This window comes from Sinohyriopsis cumingii, chromosome 15 (assembly GCF_028554795.1).
Source record: "Sinohyriopsis cumingii isolate HCF-2022 chromosome 15, ASM2855479v2, whole genome shotgun sequence".
NCBI lineage: Eukaryota > Metazoa > Mollusca > Bivalvia > Unionida > Unionidae > Sinohyriopsis > Sinohyriopsis cumingii.
Window position 1 is genome coordinate 71348362 of NC_142975.1, and position 18398 is coordinate 71366759.

General features: G+C 35.6%; 1 protein-coding gene and 2 long non-coding RNA genes across 10 annotated transcripts in view; 1 reads left to right on the forward strand and 2 right to left on the reverse strand.

Annotated features, from left to right (window-relative positions):
• LOC149782049 (uncharacterized) overlaps positions 1-7045 on the reverse strand; it is a 58252-nt gene extending 51207 nt beyond the window's left edge. The window contains exon 1 of the long non-coding RNA XR_016414211.1: positions 6662-7045. This is a non-coding gene — a long non-coding RNA (uncharacterized LOC149782049). The remainder of the gene's footprint in view (positions 1-6661) is intronic.
• Positions 1-18398, forward strand: part of LOC149782047 (rap1 GTPase-activating protein 1-like) — a 435320-nt gene that overhangs the window by 176702 nt on the left and 240220 nt on the right. Inside the window, exon 1 of one of the 8 annotated variants that reach the window (XM_089933467.1) lies at positions 5630-5703. The exons of the other annotated variants lie outside the window; for them this stretch is intronic. Coding sequence (XP_089789593.1) covers positions 5681-5703 — 23 coding nt within the window. The 5' untranslated portion in view covers positions 5630-5680. Of the gene's footprint in view, positions 1-5629; positions 5704-18398 lie in introns of those variants that run through there. 8 annotated transcript variants of the gene reach the window in all.
• Positions 1-18398, reverse strand: part of LOC149782048 (uncharacterized) — a 202569-nt gene that overhangs the window by 140184 nt on the left and 43987 nt on the right. The window lies entirely within an intron of this gene.

Genomic DNA, 18398 nt, shown 5'->3' on the forward strand with positions numbered 1-18398 from the left:
ATGCCCTATTTGGATCTGAACATTGACAAGGCTTGGTATGCCATATATGGATTTGAACATGGACAGGGATTTGTTTGCCATGTATGAATCTAACATTGACTGGGCTTTATTATACTTTATATAGATCAAACATTGACAGGGGTTAAATTGTGTGCCTTGTATGAATGTAACATTGACTGGGCTTTGTTATATTGATCTGAACAATGATAAAACTTTGTATTGCTAACATTGTTCTGAACACTGTTGGGCATTTGAGTGCCTTGTATGAATCTAGCATTGTCTGGGCTATGTATGCGTTTTATTAATCTAACATTGACTGGGCATTTTATGTCTTACATGGATCTGAATATTGATGGGGCTTTGAATGCCTTGAATGAATCTAACACTGAATGGCTTTGTGTGCTTAAGTGTACAAGTTTAAAATAACAGGTCTTTGTATGCCTAAGTATACAAGTCTGACATTGACAGGGTTTTGTATGCCTAAGTGTACAAGTCTAACATTGACAGGGCTTTGTATGCCTAAGTGTACAAGTCTAACATTGACAAGGCTTTTTAGACCTAAGTGTACAAGTCTAACATTCACAAGTCTTTGTATGCCTGAGTGTACTTGTCTACCATTGACAGGCCATATTTAGTCTCTTACCAGAGTCTTTAACACATTAACCCCTGGCGCCACATTTACGTGGCAGGAGGTAGTAGCCTACTGCGAAGCTCTGTAGCGTCAAGGTCATATATGATACACTAAAGTGAATGGTATTATAGAAAGGTAGACAGATGTAGCTCTACAATAATACCAAATAATCTGGACGTTTTAATTGCACTACAAAATACAGAGGGAAAAACCTAATTTTTTGGACCCATTTTTCACCCAAAATTCGCCCATGGTCAGAATCCGATTTTGGCCTCAGATCTAAGGCAGACTGATCTGAACTGCACACAGACAGGTGAATCTTTGCAAAAAGTAGGATACGGTTGGCATTTGGAATAAAGAATGGTTTCTCGATACGAAAATGATGGGTCCGTTAAGCAAAAAAACTTTCTTTACCCTTCTGATCATGCGTGAGCAAAATAAAAAAATGGAAAACGATGTTTCTAACACAACAAGGCATTAGGCTAATGGAAAATCTCTTGGAAGTCGATGTAGTAAGATGTATTCAGAAATAGCCCCCAAGTGTGTTTCCTACTCACATTTCAGGTGAAAACAACAAAAACTTCCAGGAGTTAATGAGTTAAATACCATGTACAAGTTTTACCCAACTTGAAGATTGCACAGATTCAGAGCTGTCATTGCATAATGCACTGGTCATTCTGGGTCTATGTATTTTGTTTGGAGTAATGAGTAGAACAAAAATAGACCATGATCTGCCAGCACATTATGTGACTGCAGATCAGGGTCTATGTTGTTTGCAGTTTGTCTTGACCTATAGGTGGTACCTCCTCAATGGATTCCATTACTATAAAATATTGCATAAATAATTTATATTTCTTGTGATCAATTTATATACTGATGGAATTCTTCTGTATGTGTGATATAAACATCACTTTGTATCTAATGAAAATAAATTTCAATTAGAATATTTTGAAATAAAAGCAAGAGCATGTATGAATAGCTGTAAATTATGCACTTGCAGGCAGCTTTATGTCTCACCTAAAATTGCTCAATAAAATTGAGTTCCACCACAGAGGCTTACAGTTCAGCCTTCAAACAGCTTTATTATGTCTCACCTAAAATTACTCATTGAAATTGAGTTCCACCACAGAGGCTTTCAGTTCAGCCTTCTTTGTGAAATATTGTGAATGAGATTAGGCAGAAGTATTGATTTTCATGGGTGACATTTTTTGTGATGTCTGAACTGAGCATTACATGTAGCACTACCAATGCAGAACTTGAGACTGGAGACCAATCAAATTGTGTTCTAGTGTTAATGGTGCATTTCATGATTTAATGATCTCTCTTGGATTTAATAAAAATGAAGAAGCTACAATCGAAGTACATGCTCTAGCACTTAAGTACAGTTTCTGACCATTTAATGAATAGAGTCTGGACCCTGAGGACACTGTAGGTCAACCTTGAACAATTCATGGTTTGCTGTTGTTGTTGTTGTAGGGTTTAACGCCATTTTTCAGCACACGATAGGCTATACATGGCGGCCAGTATTAATGGTGGAGGAAGAACCCGGGAAAACCCCGGAAAGAACCACCGACCCACGAAAAGCTACTGGCAAGCTTTCTCACATACCCACATTAGCCGAATCCGAGACTCGAACCCACGCAGACGGAGGTGTTCATGGTTTGCATTTCCCTGTCCAAGATACTAACAGTAGATACTAACAATAGATACTAAAAATAGAAAATAACAATGGAAAATATTCTGATAACTTAGAAAGTACTCAACTGAATTTTAACAAATTTTACAGAAAACATCCAGATATAAAGACCTTTTAAGTTTATACTAATAATGATGATGTACCAGCAAATATGACTGCACTTACTAAAAATAGAAAAAGTGTTAAATAACTTCTTAAAAATAAGTGTTGAACAGAATTGACAACAAGCATTCAGGATGAAGACCAATAAAATTTAAATGACCCTGTGTGGTTGAAAACAGAAAACTTTACAAATAATTCACATGAAAAATGGCTGAACAGAATTCGGTCAAGTTTACTTGACAGAAAGTTTCCTGATATCAAGAATTTACTGATGTCTACAAATGATGTTTTCTTGCCAATAAAAATAGCTACTTATATAAAAAAAAGTTCTTTGTAAATACCCTTGAGTAGAATTTGATGGCATTCTTGTGTATAAAGTAAGTGACACGCAGTCTACATACTTCAATTATTTTGCCAAGAATTGGCAGATTCCTGAATTTGCATTGTGCAGTCATCTCATTGATCATCCAATTTAGACAATTTGAATGTTAGCAGTCTAGGATGCAAATTGATCTATGCTAATTTTATTCTGTGCATGGAAGTTGTATTTTTCACAAACATGCAAGCTTGTCAGATTTGATTATAGCATGGATGCTTGTTAATTAACTCTGCAACAAGATTTGAAGCAGAAAAGTAAAGCTACTTTTTAATTGTTAAAAACGGCATTGGGTATGAAAGGATGATTAGCTGGGCCATGCTATTTTTTCTGTCTGACTGAGGAGGTGAACAAGAGATTTGAAGCAGAAAAGTAAAGCTACTTTTTAATTGTTAAAAACGGCATTGGGTATGAAAGGATGATTAGCTGGGCCATGCTATTTTTTCTGTCTGACTGAGGAGGTGAAGAAAGTTCTGCATAGGCATTGATTGTCTTTGATCCCTGCATTATCTACTTTATAGTTGTAACTGTCTATTGTAGGAAGTTTCTCTTTCTATTATTATAGGTCATAAGTTGCCAAACTTGATATAATGCTGATTTCAGTGGACAATGAAAGCAGGTTGAAGCATTCATACAGACCACTGTCTGCTATGCCTAACAGTTATCATATAATTTGGCAGTGTGCTACTACGGGCCCTGAAATATAATTTATCAAATTCCTATAATCAAGGCTGATCATGACACTACTTCCTAATCTTGTGTTGACACAATTTTTATCACAGGCAATCACATAACTTGGAATTATTAATGTTTCTTGTTTAAAAAATATGAAATTTAATTTTCCATATTCATTTAAATTTTTTAAATTCAAAATGTCCCTAAAAACATGAAAACTTGGATTTGTAGAAAGAATTTACATTGCAGCTCAAATTAATTGACTAACAAAACCAAGAAGAGCATATGATTTCTTCTGGCATTGGCTTGAAGTGCAGTGAAGATAGCAGACATTGCAAATTACCACATATATATTTGCTTATAGATCAAGTCCAACAACAAAGATCATAGACCCTGATTTGCCATTGCATAAATGTGCTGGCAAATTGGGGTTTATGTTGTTTCTTCTACTTACTACACCTAACAAACTGCATAGACCCAGATCTGTCCTCACATTTTGTGGTGGCAGATATGGGTCTATGTATTTTTCAGTTGGACTCCACTTGTAAGCAAGTACATAATGTAGTTGTGCAGTGATTAATATCTATTTGAAATCTTAAATTACTCGAGCAAAACGTTGATTATGCCATAATTATATTAAAATTGCATTTTACCTTAATTATGTTAAATGTTTTATACCCTAATTATATTAAAATTGCATTTTACCTTAATTATGTTAAATGTTTTATATCATAATTATATTTAAGTAACTTGAAAGTACTGTAAATCTTGATATTTTTGGCAAAGTCATGACATCAAATTTTCACAAATTTATTTTGACTTGATAATACACAGTGTTGCTATAAAGTTTACAGCAGATATTTTCACATTCATTTTTCAAACTGCATTCCCCAAAATGTAATACTTCTTTGGTTTGGTTTGTGGCTCTGGCATGCTAACTACTGAACTACTGTGTGGTTTGGTTTGAGGCTCTGGCATGCTAACTACTGAACCATTGTGTGGTTTGGTTTGTGGCTCTGGCATGCTAACTACTGAACCACTGTGTCATTTGGTTTGTGGCTCTGGCATGCTAACTACTGAACCACTGTGGTTTGGTTTGTGGTTCTGGCATGCTAACTACAGAACCATTGTGTGGTTTGGTTTGTGCCTCTGGCATGCTAACTACTGAACCAGTGTGGTTTGGTTTATGGCTCTGGCATGCTAACTACTGAACCACTGTGGGGTTTGATTTGTGGCTCTGGCATGCTAACTACTGAAAAACTGTGTGGTTTGGTTTGTGGTTCTGGCATGCGAACTACTGAACCATTGTGTGGTTTGGTTTGTGGCTCTGGCATGCTAACTACTGAACCACTGTGGCTCCTTTAATGCTTGCTTGTTTTGCTTTGCAAGTAGGGTATTGAGCTGCCACATTACATGTAAAAGGGGTGTGCCATCTAACTAATATTTCTTGGAAATGTATGAAGTTTTGACTCTCATTCACGTGAAATTAAAGCCCACATCCATCAGTGATTGGTACTTAAATTGCAGTGTTTGTTACCAGATGAGTTCTCACTTTCACCATTCTTCCCTCTGGTGATCTACCAGTAATTCATTTTCTTGGATTACAGTAAGAAAGAGATTGCATTTGCCACCATTGTCTCTATAGAGAGACAAAAATTCATCTAGGTTGGGGGACTTCTCCACAAATATCACTATAATAAAAGTAATCTTTTTCCAGACCCCCCCCCCTTCCCAGTTTTGTTTAAATATTCAGACTGATGAATATTTTTACGCCCATTGTTCATGCCAAGATGTTAAGGATAAATTCCATTGATCTTTCAAGAGGTAGAAAGCAACTTTTCATATTGAAATAGATCTAATGAACAATCTATTAGGGAACTAATTAGGGAACACAAGTTCTCCACTATCTCAGTACCTTTATCAGTTGGTTATTTAAACAGAAGTTTGCCAGTGAAGTTTTGAGTTGCTGATTTTTTTCTTCAAAAGTAATGTGGACATGAGTAATATTATCATGTATCATTATCGGATTTGGTTGCATAGTGGTATCAGCCAATATCTAGGTTGGTGATATCATGTAGACTTATGATATCCCCCAGTCTGTGTACATCCTTCTCCAATTTACTGCTGTATGAAGCTTTAATACAGATGGTACATTTTTCGTAATCAGCTGTGTCCTCATCCTGTAGAACATTCAATTGATATGCAGTTGTCGGATATAAACAGGTATGGTTGATCAACTTACTGTTAAAATTGCTAGATGATACAGAAAAAGTATTTTTTCCAAATTATCTGGCAAAAGAAGCTCCATTACTCAAGAAGAGAGAATAACAATATACTGTACCTTTTATCATCAGTTTTGGAAGAAATTAGGAAGATATGCTGGTAATGAATTTAGGAACTAGGGACAAAATCTGTACGTGCCTTATAGGTCACTTGTATTCATTACCTATTATGGCTTACAGGTGACTGTTACCTTTACTTTTAAATTACTTAATAAGTGACCTTCAAGTGAAGGATTAGGATTTTATGTGCAAATTGCAATTTTATATGTAAATTAGTCATTTAACTTTTAACTAAAGCATTGTTTAGATGTGCTTTCATAAAAAAAGAACAAACCATTGCTGTTTTTTCATGGCTTAGAGAAAGGTTATGATACCACATGGAAGTACGGCATATCAAAATATCTATTCAACCTTTGTTTAAGGTCATCGTGTGCCTAACTTTATCCCCAAGTTTTAAACTGATAGAAATTTTAGAGTTCAGGGAGGTAAAACCCCTTCAGGAAATGTGTGTAATTTATGGCAACATATCATCACCCACACTGTTCAACATCAAAATTAGCAACATAGTGAAATGCCTTAATCCAGGAACTGAGTGTTCATTGTTGACAACTTTTTGATCTGCTAGAGATAAAAAGTGGTATACTATTGAATGTCAACTACAGCTCTTTTTGGATGGTTGGTTGTCTTGTTCCTTTTGTAGAGTAGAGCAGATTCTTTGGCCTTATTTTTGGCTGTGAACTAATATTTCTTAAACATTAGATACAAATGTCGAAAGCCCTTGATTTTTGCAAGTAGTGGCAAGCAGATTGGTGAGTTGATCAGAAGGTCTTGTTTGACTATACAGGTCATTAGTAAGATCAGACTCAACTATGGTTAAATTCTATTTAAATAAATCCTACCTTTAGATGCTTGTTCCAGTGCATTATAGGGACTTGGACTCTGTCCGGGTACATTTAAAACTTCCCTGAAATTAGCTCTGCAGAAACTATCTTCTAATCCATCTTAATTTGTATATGATGCTTGTTTGTTTACACATCAAACATTTTACAGTCAGAAACCAAACTTCATCCCAACTTTTGGCATTCATCGTTATATTTTATCTTCTTGTTTGGGGTTTAATGCCATTTCCCAGCGCAAGATGGGCTATACATGGTGGCCAGAATAACTCTTGCAGAAGAAGAACCCAGGCAATGCCTCATTGTAAGAATCACAGACCCTCTGGAAGTTACTAATTTTCTCATATAACCATATTGACTGAGCCCTAGATGCAATCCCATGCAGGCAGTGAGATGGCAGTTACTGGTAAAAGTGAACACTTTATACCACTTGGCCGCCAAAGTTCTAGTATCTTGTGCTTAATTATCCTTTTACGTGGAAGGTTTTATCTTCCAAATATTTTGTGCATTTCAATTTTGCATTTTTGAAAAATTTTGAACTTGACCTTTTATTGGCACTTCATTGTCACTTTTGTGGTGAGATACTGTAAGACATCACTGCATGCTATAGACATCACTTATAAGTGAAATATGAGCCATTCAGTTACTTACTGCACTTGTAGGTCACTTGTAAATGACATACAGTTGAATTAGGCATTTCACTTATAAATCAAGTATACTTCACTTTAAAGAGAAATGCAAGTCATTCAGTTACCAGACTTGTATGTGAGATAGCCAATTCCTGTTTAATTTAATGAATTTGGGGTTTTGAAAGGCTGCTCTCTGTCTCCCTCTCTTTCCTGCTCTTAACTGCCCATCTGGATAAGTGTGTCCTTGTATAAATAAAGTCAGTGGTTGTTTAGAATGTAGACATGTAAAAGACTGCCTAAAAAATCCTGACCTTATAAAAACAAATCTCATACATTTCCAATCTGTGAAATGATTTCCAACACATTAGCCTGCTGCTTGGAGCCATCATGTTTAACAGTGCTTGCAAAGTATCATATTTTTATCTGAAATAACAATAAATATTTGTGAAAGCACTTTAAATTTGCTGGGTTCCACTTTTTTGGTTTTTGAGGGTGAGTTTTAAGAAGATGAATTTAAAGTAACAACAAAATATCTACCAAACTAACATAACATTGACCCTGCCCATACCCCTACCATCCATCATATGCACTGGAAAGACATCGCCTGTTTCTTTCTTTGTTTTAATACCATGGCTATAAATCATCCTGAGAATATGAAATATACATTAGGATAAGTATGTGAATGATGAGGAACACTGGAGCTAACTGATTATAACTTAATTTGAATGCAAACTTTCATGAGCATGGAAGCTCGTTCAAGGTTGTAATTACTCTACATCTCTGTGGTTGAAAGCCTTAGATAAAGGAAATTTAGTTGGTACTGTAATGATTGATTTTTTTAAAGGCTTTTGACCTAGTAGACCATGACATTCTTGAAAAATTAAAAATCGATCAACGAAAGGAAGATACCCGTTAGTGGTTCACATCCTGCTTGAGCATTAGGTTTCAACAGGTAACAGTAAGTGGACATCTATCAGAAGCTACAATGAACTGTAGAGTGCCACAAGGTTCTATCTAGGTAACAGTAAGTGGACATCTGTCAGAAGCTACAATGAACTGTAGAGTGCCACAAGGTTCTATCTAGGTAACAGTAAGTGGACATCTGTCAGAAGCTACAATGAACTGTAGAGTGCCACAAGGTTCTATCCTGGTAACAGTAAGTGGACATCTGTCAGAAGCTACAATGAACTGTAGAGTGCCACAAGGTTCTATCTAGGTAACAGTAAGTGGACATCTGTCAGAAGCTACAATGAACTGTAGAGTGCCACAAGGTTCTATCTAGGTAACAGTAAGTGGACATCTGTCAGAAGCTACAATGAACTGTAGAGTGCCACAAGGTTCTATCTAGGTAACAGTAAGTGGACATCTGTCAGAAGCTACAGTGAACTGTAGAGTGCCACAGGGTTCTATCTAGGTAACAGTAAGTGGACATCTGTCAGAAGCTACAATGAACTGTAGAGTGCCACAAGGTTCTATCTAGGTAACAGTAAGTGGACATCTGTCAGAAGTTACAATGAACTGTAGAGTGCCACAAGGTTCTATCTAGGTAACAGTAAGTGGACATCTGTCAGAAGCTACAATGAACTGTAGAGTGCCACAAGGTTCTATCTAGGTAACAGTAAGTGGACAATCTGTCAGAAGCTACAATGAACTGTAGAGTGCCACAAGGTTCTATCTAGGTAACAGTAAGTGGACATCTGTCAGAAGCTACAATGAACTGTAGAGTGCCACAAGGTTCTATCTTGGTAACAGTAAGTGGACATATGTCAGAAGCTACAATGAACTGTAGAGTGCCACAAGGTTCTATCTAGGTAACAGTAAGTGGACATCTGTCAGAAGCTACAATGAACTGTAGAGTGCCACAAGGTTCTATCTAGGTAACAGTAAGTGGACATCTCTCAGAAACTGCAATGAACTGTGAAGTGCCACAAGGTTCTATCTAGGTAACAGTAAGTGGACATCTATCAGAAGCTACAATGAACTGTAGAGTGCCACAAGGTTCTATCTATGTAACAGTAAGTGGACATCTATCAGAAGCTACAATGAACTGTAGAGTGCCACAAGGTTCTATCTAGGTAACAGTAAGTGGACATCTGTCAGAAGCTACAATGAACTGTAGAGTGCCACAAGGTTCTATCTAGGTAACAGTAAGTGGACATCTATCAGAAGCTACAATGAACTGTAGATTGCCACAAGGTTCTATCTAGGTAACAGTAAGTGGACATCTGTCAGAAGCTACAATGAACTGTAGAGTGCCACAAGGTTCTATCTAGGTAACAGTAAGTGGACATCTGTCAGAAGCTACAATGAACTGTAGAGTGCCACAAGGTTCTATCTAGGTAACAGTAAGTGGACATCTATCAGAAGCTGCAATGAACTGTGAAGTGCCACAAGATTCTATCTTCAATACAGATAAAACAAACGTTTTGCTGATAACTGCACTGTAGAAAAAAATCAAGATTGCAAAATGATATGCTGAATGTACTCCATGATAACAGATCTGAAAAATGACATGTCTAGTTAGAATTCTTGGAATATTTGCTAATAATAACTTGCAATGGCCTCAACATATAAAACTATATTTCAAAGAAAATAAACTCTTATTCTTTGGCTCCAAAAGAGAATCGTGACATTCATTCCATTATATTACAGAGTTATTTTTTTATATACAAAAGTTGCATTCAACCACATCTTGACTACTGTAATACAGTTTGGGGGAACACAGCCTGCTACATATATGACTACAATTTCCAGACTCCAAGCATCTCTTCCTTCCACAGTAGGTGCATTGGATGGATGAAGTCATACAAAATGGTGTACTCTCCGAATGTACATGAGAGAGGCCCCCAACATAGATTTCTCATTTTTACCCTTTGAAAATAGTCTTTATTATTAATATTGTTAATATTATTATTATTACCTTTTGTATGGTGATAAATGCATATTTACTGTCGGTGTTCTTCATTATTTCCCGGGGCCCTGAGTGGCCAAGTGGTCTAAAGCGCTTTCTGTTACAGATCACTGCCATCTCACCTCTGTCTGCGTCAGTTCGAGTCTCGAATTCAGCCAATGTGGGTATGTGAGAAAGCTTGCCAGTAGCTTCTGATGGGTTGGTGGTTCTTTCCAGGGTTTTCCCGGGTTCTTCCTCCACCATTAATCCTGGCCACCATGCATAGCTTATCATGTGCTGAAAAATGGCATTAAACCCCACAACAACAGCAACATCATTATTTCCCAAAGCAGATATTATTTTCATTTATATATGTATTTTCGCACATATCAACTCTTAAATAAACAGTCATCAGATTAGTCCTGCTTTCTCAAACACCATTTTATTCAGGTCTCTCCAAAGCACTTCTTTTTGTTGTTTTTATAGATAAGTTGCTTCGCATTAATTGGCTTAAGGGTGGAGATATTTTTGGTCAACCGAGACCTGATGTCAATGTACTGTGATCTTCACTGTCATTATCTTTGGAGTTTATGTTTTGTCTGCGATCCATGTCTACCAGACAGTATAAAATTCCCAAACCAAATAAGGAGTTATTTAAAAAAAGTTTCCAATACTCTGGAACTCTGCTCTGGAATAGTATTCCAGTTGAGATTAGAAATGCCCACTCTATTTCCTTCTTCCAAACCCAATATATTCAGTGGCTTTAGAGATGCAGCTAAAATAAATAAATTCATTTGAATGAAGGCCTCAAGGTAGATTAGTTTTTAGCTAATTGTGTTACCTTCTTTAAATAAGGTCATTATTATTATTATTATTATTATTATTATTATTATTATTATTATTTTGTAACAGTTCCTTTAGCACCACAATACATGCAATAATAACACCTGGCATTCATGCAAACTTTACAGATACAATTTTTCACCACCATATCAAGATCACCCAAAAATAAGGCATTCCCATGAGGCAATTTTGGCATAATTATTTCGAACAAGAGGTTTACAATATAGGCAATGTTCAGTGTTTTGTGTTCTGGATTTTTCAGTCATATTACTACAATGTCTGCAGTGTGGCAGTTGATAGTGATGTCTAGCACTGGGCATCATCCCATAGACATGTAGTATTATGTTCCACCCAGTCATGTTATCTTGATACATGCCCAACCAGTCCTAACACTAACCCCTTACTGTAAAAGTAATAAAGAGATCAAAAGTGGTCCATGATGGCTTTTGAGTCTCTGATTAAAATTGCTCACCCTTTGGTGGATGTAAGATAAAAAGAGTCTGACCAAAATGATTTTGGCAGAAATGCTTAAATATTTGATTGCTTTTTTCAAAAACAGGAATATTTAAATGCAGTTCTTATGGTTTTTGGTCAAAATGCTGAAACATGTGCTTTTTCAGTGTTTATTGTTATTAGTGTGTTTTTTCAGTGTTTAAGTGCGTGCTTTTTCAGTGTTTAAGTGCGTGCAGGGGAGCAGCAAAGGTCTAGAGTTTGCATTGTGTGTCTCATGCAAAATGGATTTTAATTTAGTATAAGGGGGAAGAAATGATGTAACCAGTCATATGCAGACACCAACATATAGCAGCAATGATTTTTTGGGGGGTAACAAACACATCCATTTTAAGGCCTTGTTTGTTTTTGTTTTGTGGGTTTTTTGTCAGCACCTGATTGGCTATACTGTATGTTCAGTGGAGGAAGACCCTGTGAAGTCCCGCTGATAAGCAGGAAACTGAATCAACAGTGGATAAAGTGGCAGAGCACAATTGACCATTCCTCATTCATACGTGCCATAACATGACATATCAGTCTAAAAACAGTTTTGCTCTCAAACTTGCTGACACAGTCATGTTTTGAAAAATGATTTTTAATAATCTTAAAAACAAAACTATATGTAAGAAAACGCCAATCATTTCAGTATATTCCTGTAGCATGTATCATCAAGAAACGGCCCTGCTTAGAGCACATGTAAAACTATCCTGAGAGTGGTTTAGAGGGCTAATTATTATAAAAGGCAAAGTGGTAAGTTATAAACAACCACCATTTCATTGTTACTTAATTGGTTGACAATAATTAGGGTGATGTTTTAAACATTAACACCTCAGCCTATTCACTGCCGGATTACCAAATAGGCAGAGTAGGTACCAGCCCCATGCCTTTTACGGTCCCCGTGACAAATGGATCAAAATAATATTGATTTGATCTTGAAAGAAAATTACAATCAAGCTTTCTTAAATTGTTTCCAAAAGAGAGAGAAAAAAATGAATCAAAGAAATGAAAACTTTACATTAAAGACTCCTTAGAGAAAATACTGTATTAATGTAGAGGCAAGGGGGCTCCTAGATTATGACTGTCTAAGGGCCTCCACAGGGTTAATCTGGCACTGAGCCTACTAAACATAGGTGCTTATATTGCTTGTAAAGCTCTTTTTAAACATACAAATATTATCCATCCACCCCCACTTCCCACAAGGAAATGTTCAGTCCCAGACGTGATGTATATTCATTTTGCTATCCAGACAAGCATATCTTGTGATCAAAGTGCATCAGATACAGTTGTGACAATGCTGACATAATGGCTTCAAGAAAAACTGATTCCAGCAGGGAATTTTAAACGACGGTACTATCAAGTATATAGTGAGTGGAAAGATGAACACTAATGACACTTGAATTATCTTTTGCCCCTATAGAACTTTTGTGAGTAGTAAAGACTATAAAACTACTGGGATTAGTAAAGACTGTATCTATCTAATCGAGCCTATATATTTGCTGTTCAATAGATTTTAAAGACAGGACTTGGTGTATGTTGTTATTTGATATCATTGTGGTTGGGATCGTGTGCACATATATATATGTATGGTGATGATAATTGATAATACTGAGTCTTGCAAGAATTTTATTTCTTTGCAAGAGTATTAAATGCTTTGAATAAAACAGGTTATTTTTTATGTCTTTTTTTTTTTATTCGAATCTGAATTTCCAATAATTTTTTTAAAGGTGTATATGAAACGGAAGCTTATTCTCAGTTGGACATTGCTTTTTGTGTCGTACGCACTGATCCCCCCTTTTGACCTCAAAACACTTTCTGAGTGTCATAAAAATCCAACACTGTCTGAGAATATGGCAGGTGAGCTAATTGGATACCATTTTGCTAAAATGGTTAAAGTTATGTTTCCAGACTTGGAGATTGCACAGAAAATATCATGCCAGCTTACAAGAACAAGAAATTATATTACAACTTGGGTCCAAACACCTCACTGAAACTGAAAAGCTGTAGGAGTCAGAAATTAAGTGTTGTGGTTGAAAATAAATATTCTGGCAACAAATGCACTTGTTCTGTTTTCAGTCCCCTCAAAACATGTAAAATGTATGTACATCTAGATGAAAATATTTGCTGGATTAGAAGTCAAAGCATGAAAAAAATTTAATCTTCTCTTTTAATGTCCTGTTTGTGTCCCATGTGATATTAATTATATATTCTAAATTCTGCAATAATGCCAAAAAAGAAAGATGTTTGATTGGTAGGAGAGAAGTACCACAGCTTACATTACTTGGCTCAGAGATCCAAGCATAGCTGTGTTATTTTAACTGGTATTGATTGTAAAGGAATGCAGTCATGGTCAGAAGTCTTTGTGACACAGTCCTTAACGTTGTGATTCACTTTTCTTTTGATGCTCAATGCTCTCATTCAGAAAATTGATTCTAGATGGTGCTGACGTGCCTAGGTAAGTAAAAGCCCAAGTCTTGCAGTGAACGTTGTCATATTTACATTTACAGGTGCAAATTAACTTTTGTATTTTATCTGTAAATTTGTATCTTTTTACTGAAAAAGTTCAATTATATCCCCCAAAATACTCCATTCTTTTGTGGCTCAGCCATATATCTAAGTTTGTCTGTTACAACTTTATATCCAACTTGTGATAATCACAGGTGTAGAATAGGTAGCAGGCAGGGATCATCCAGTCAAGAAACATCACAAAATTATGCCTACCAAAATAAATGTTCACAAGGCTTTGTAGTTTTCAGGGTATTTATATCTATTATATATGCATTAGAATAATGCAGTATTTTATGATGCTGAAAACTTTCATATTGCACGCATATGCATGACACATGTGCCTAAAGATAATATAGTGTATTAGGAACTACTTTGTAAACAAACCATGTACACTTGTGTGCTTTTGGGTTTGGTTGTTTAAATTTGTGAATGAACTAAAGTAGCAGGTTTCATCCATTTCAAAGTTTAGATGATAATGTTAACGATGTGGACAAGTTCACTGAGTCAGAAATGAAACTTTTGAAGAAGCAAATGAAATGAACATGATATTTGCAATGTCATCAAAAACTTGAGAGACTCATTAATTGAAAATACCGTTCTGATCATTGGAACAGTTATTTAGGTGAATATTCATATCTTTTTGCAAATAGAATGGTTCAGACTATGTCAATTGTTCTTTAGGGTCTAAAAAATATATCACAGAAAGCATATTGAGGCCAAGGCTTTTGCATATTTATCAGAGACGTACCATTTTACAAGTCTGTTGAAATACATGTACTAGGTTTGAGAAGAAAATGCAACTGAAGGTTTTGGTAGGAATTTTTAATTATGAGACATGGAAATACATGTAAGAAAATTTTAGGTGTGATAAATGTCATAGATGCTTTTCTTGGGCATTGATTGGGAATCCTTTCATAAGATTGTATAAGCACTCACACACACATGGGCACAGCCCCTCAGATGGGCTGGTTCCAGATGGCTGACTGGGCTAATGTGCTTTCTTTTACAGATAAGCAGCAGCTTCCTTGCCTCATTTTTGATAAGGTAAAGGTCATGTGTTACTTAGCATTAAATCAAATTAATTATCATGGAAAACACATTGCATGTGCCCAGATGTCGATATCACCACAATTTCAATAGGCACCTTTAATGATAATCTCTTTTTTTACTGATTATCAGGGTGGGGTGGGGGTGAATATAAAGAAAAGGATTCATTGGCAAAAACGAACATATCAACAACTGCACCCAGGTTAGAGGTTTCTACTGAAAGACTTTTTATGATTTCTAGCTGGTTGTAAATAAACATTGTACTGATCTGGCTGGCATCCGATATGGTCACCATGGCAGCCAACTTTAAAGTCTTTTAACAACTCTACTTGAACAGAAAGTCATTTTGACATGGGGTTTTCTCTAGAAGACATTTTATTATGCCTGTGTGGTCCTAAATGAAAATGGTGCCGATCTAATGTCCAATATAGCAGACATGGCAGTCATCATGAAATTCTTGTTATCATTACTTTCCAGAATGGATGGTTTTATCAACATGGGGTTTTCACTAAAAAACTTGCAGTGTTCAGCTGATTCTTAATAAAAATGGTGCTGATCTGACATCCATTATGGCCACCATTGCAGCTGTCTTAATAATCTTGCAGGCATTTGAGGGAAAAATGCTTAAAGAAAATTGGAAAATAAATTCAAATTTTGCAGAATAATTTAATTATAAGCACTTAATGTAAAGTTGTCAGTACATTGCTCCTACTGTATATTGCACAATCCATGCTTGATGACGGTGCATTCTATTAATGTACACTATTTTGGGCCAAGTTCTGAATGTTCTGTACATGTCTGAAATGAGATTACTTAATAACTGTGAGGACATTTCAAATAGAGCCATATAACTAAATTGTAACCTAAATTGGTCATGGTCATCAACTTTATCAAGCTTTACTGGTCCTAGACCAAAAAAAAACATGGGATGGCCTGTTGTCCATTGTCTGTCATCCTTCTGTCCATTAGCAGAAGTGTGTAAATTGCAACTCCTCCTAAACTACTTGAAGGAATGCTATGAAACTTGACACACATATTTATCCCAATTTAACAATTGTTTCTAATCCATCCAGTTACAGATTAACTTAGCATGATAGGATTAGCAATCAAGTAATTGCATATCATCACTTCATTTTGCTCTTGGTTTGTTTTGACAATTTAATTTTTAAAAATGAAGCTTTGTAAAAGTAGTGTTGACTCTACTTCAGCTGCACAGATAGATTTATGGAAGAAACCGTTAATGGCATCATGTTATTGGTCTCTCAAAGGATGTGATTTGGTTGCAGTAAATTGTATTCTAGGTTGTTCCTTTGAAACTCTCATTAGCTTAGACACACAATATTTCATGGTCATGAGGAAGATTCCTGATTCAGAATTAAGGCAATAATGGCCTCGAAAAATTGAGAAATACTGACAGTTCTGTTTTAAATTGAAAGCTTATCTCCAGGACTTGTAAAAAAAAACACTGTACATGTAATTGGAATATTGCCTCTGTCTGTATTTTCAACATTATATCAGTGCCTCACATCACATGAGTCGTGTCATCACATGATACCGTAGAACAAACTGTGTGAAGCCTAGGCCTAAATTAGGGAGAAAGAAAAAGATACCAGCAACAAGTAACTTTTATAATTTTTCAAGACTTATTTGGGGACCTGGTCCAATAAAACTTTATCATCAGACTTTACTGGAAATTACTGTTAATTATGTGTCATGCATTTCCGAAGTTGGAAGTCAGCCTGTTGTCAATTAATAATTAATTTTTTACAAACATTTGAGTGGAATAAGATATTGGGTGTAATTCTGTTGTATACCATAGCGTAAGAAACAAATTCAGAACTGAAAATTATACATTGTCTACTACATTTTATAAATAGTTAAGGCAGTGTTTTCTTTTTAATTTGTTTATGCTAAATTTCACAAATACTTAGGCTATATATGGCAACATGGCATCCAACATAAGTGGTGGAGAAAATCCAGGGAAAACCTGGGAAGAACTACTGACCCATGGAAAGCTATTGGCAAGCTTTGTCACATACCCACATTAGCCTGAATCTCGAACCCACACAGGCAGGAGTGAGATGGCAGTAATCAGTAAAGGCAAGTGCTTTACAACACTCCGCCACCAGGGACCCCAATATATAATTATGAATCTGTAAACTTAAAGTAACAGAAAGAAGCAAACCCAACAAGTTTATGAAAATCACCTAAATAAACCTCTCTTGTTACAAAGTGAAAATATAAGAGGAACTTACAGTATTGTGAATTAAGTCAAAAATAATCCTAAAAGTTGTATCACAAATAGAGAAGTATCAAGTTTTCTGAATTAATTCCAATACTGAATATGCTGGTGCACCAATAGCCTTGAATGGGTTGATGTGCCAACAGTCTTGATGTATCACAACTATATAATCCAGAATGTCCTTGAATGAATTCACAGTAATCCTGGAATAGTGATTTAGTAAAAAATGTGAATGAGCACATGTCATTTCAATGAATAATTTTTAAATAAATGATTCCTCTCAAGTTATATCTGAACACAACTAAAAGTGATTCCACTATACTGATATTCAAATAGGAATGAAGGATTTGTTGATAAACCCTCTTTACCCACTTCATCTATGTTGCAATAGTATTTTCCGAAAAATTAATCATGATTATGAAAAATTACACCAAACTGTAAACAAGGTCAGGCTTTGAACTTAAATTCAAGTACATCATGAAAAATATAAGGTGGACAATAGAATTGCCAAGGAAAATTAAATTACTGAATTAAAATTCAAATAAACATTTTTAAAAAAAAATGACATTAGTCAATTAGTCAGCTTTGCCCAAACTACTACACTCAGTTATGTACAAAGGTCAAGCACAAAATACAGTGTATATATATATATATATATATTAGTATGTACACTGTATTAATGATGTACCATGAGATGTATACAATTTTCATTAAAAGGAAACTCAGCAAGCCTCATTTCTTTTTAATGAAAAATGTATGCAATGAGTGGTATATCATTGATACAGCATACATACTATACACATATTTTATTTATATCACATATAAATACACATATTTGCCTTTTGAAAGGAGTTGAGATTGACTACAGGCAACTGTGTATTGACCGAGTGAATGAACTTCTCACATCCTTGCCATGTGTGTCTGTTACAAAATGTAGTTCTGTGCCTTTTGTGGCTATTCACATACCATTACGATGAACCATATTTGTGTAGGTTTCTTGGTGTAAGTTCAGTTTCAAGGTTTTCATACAGCCCAAATCCTTTTTCTCTCTCACTCCAGACTTCTGTGTATTTTGTCCCTTATGCATGAGAGGGG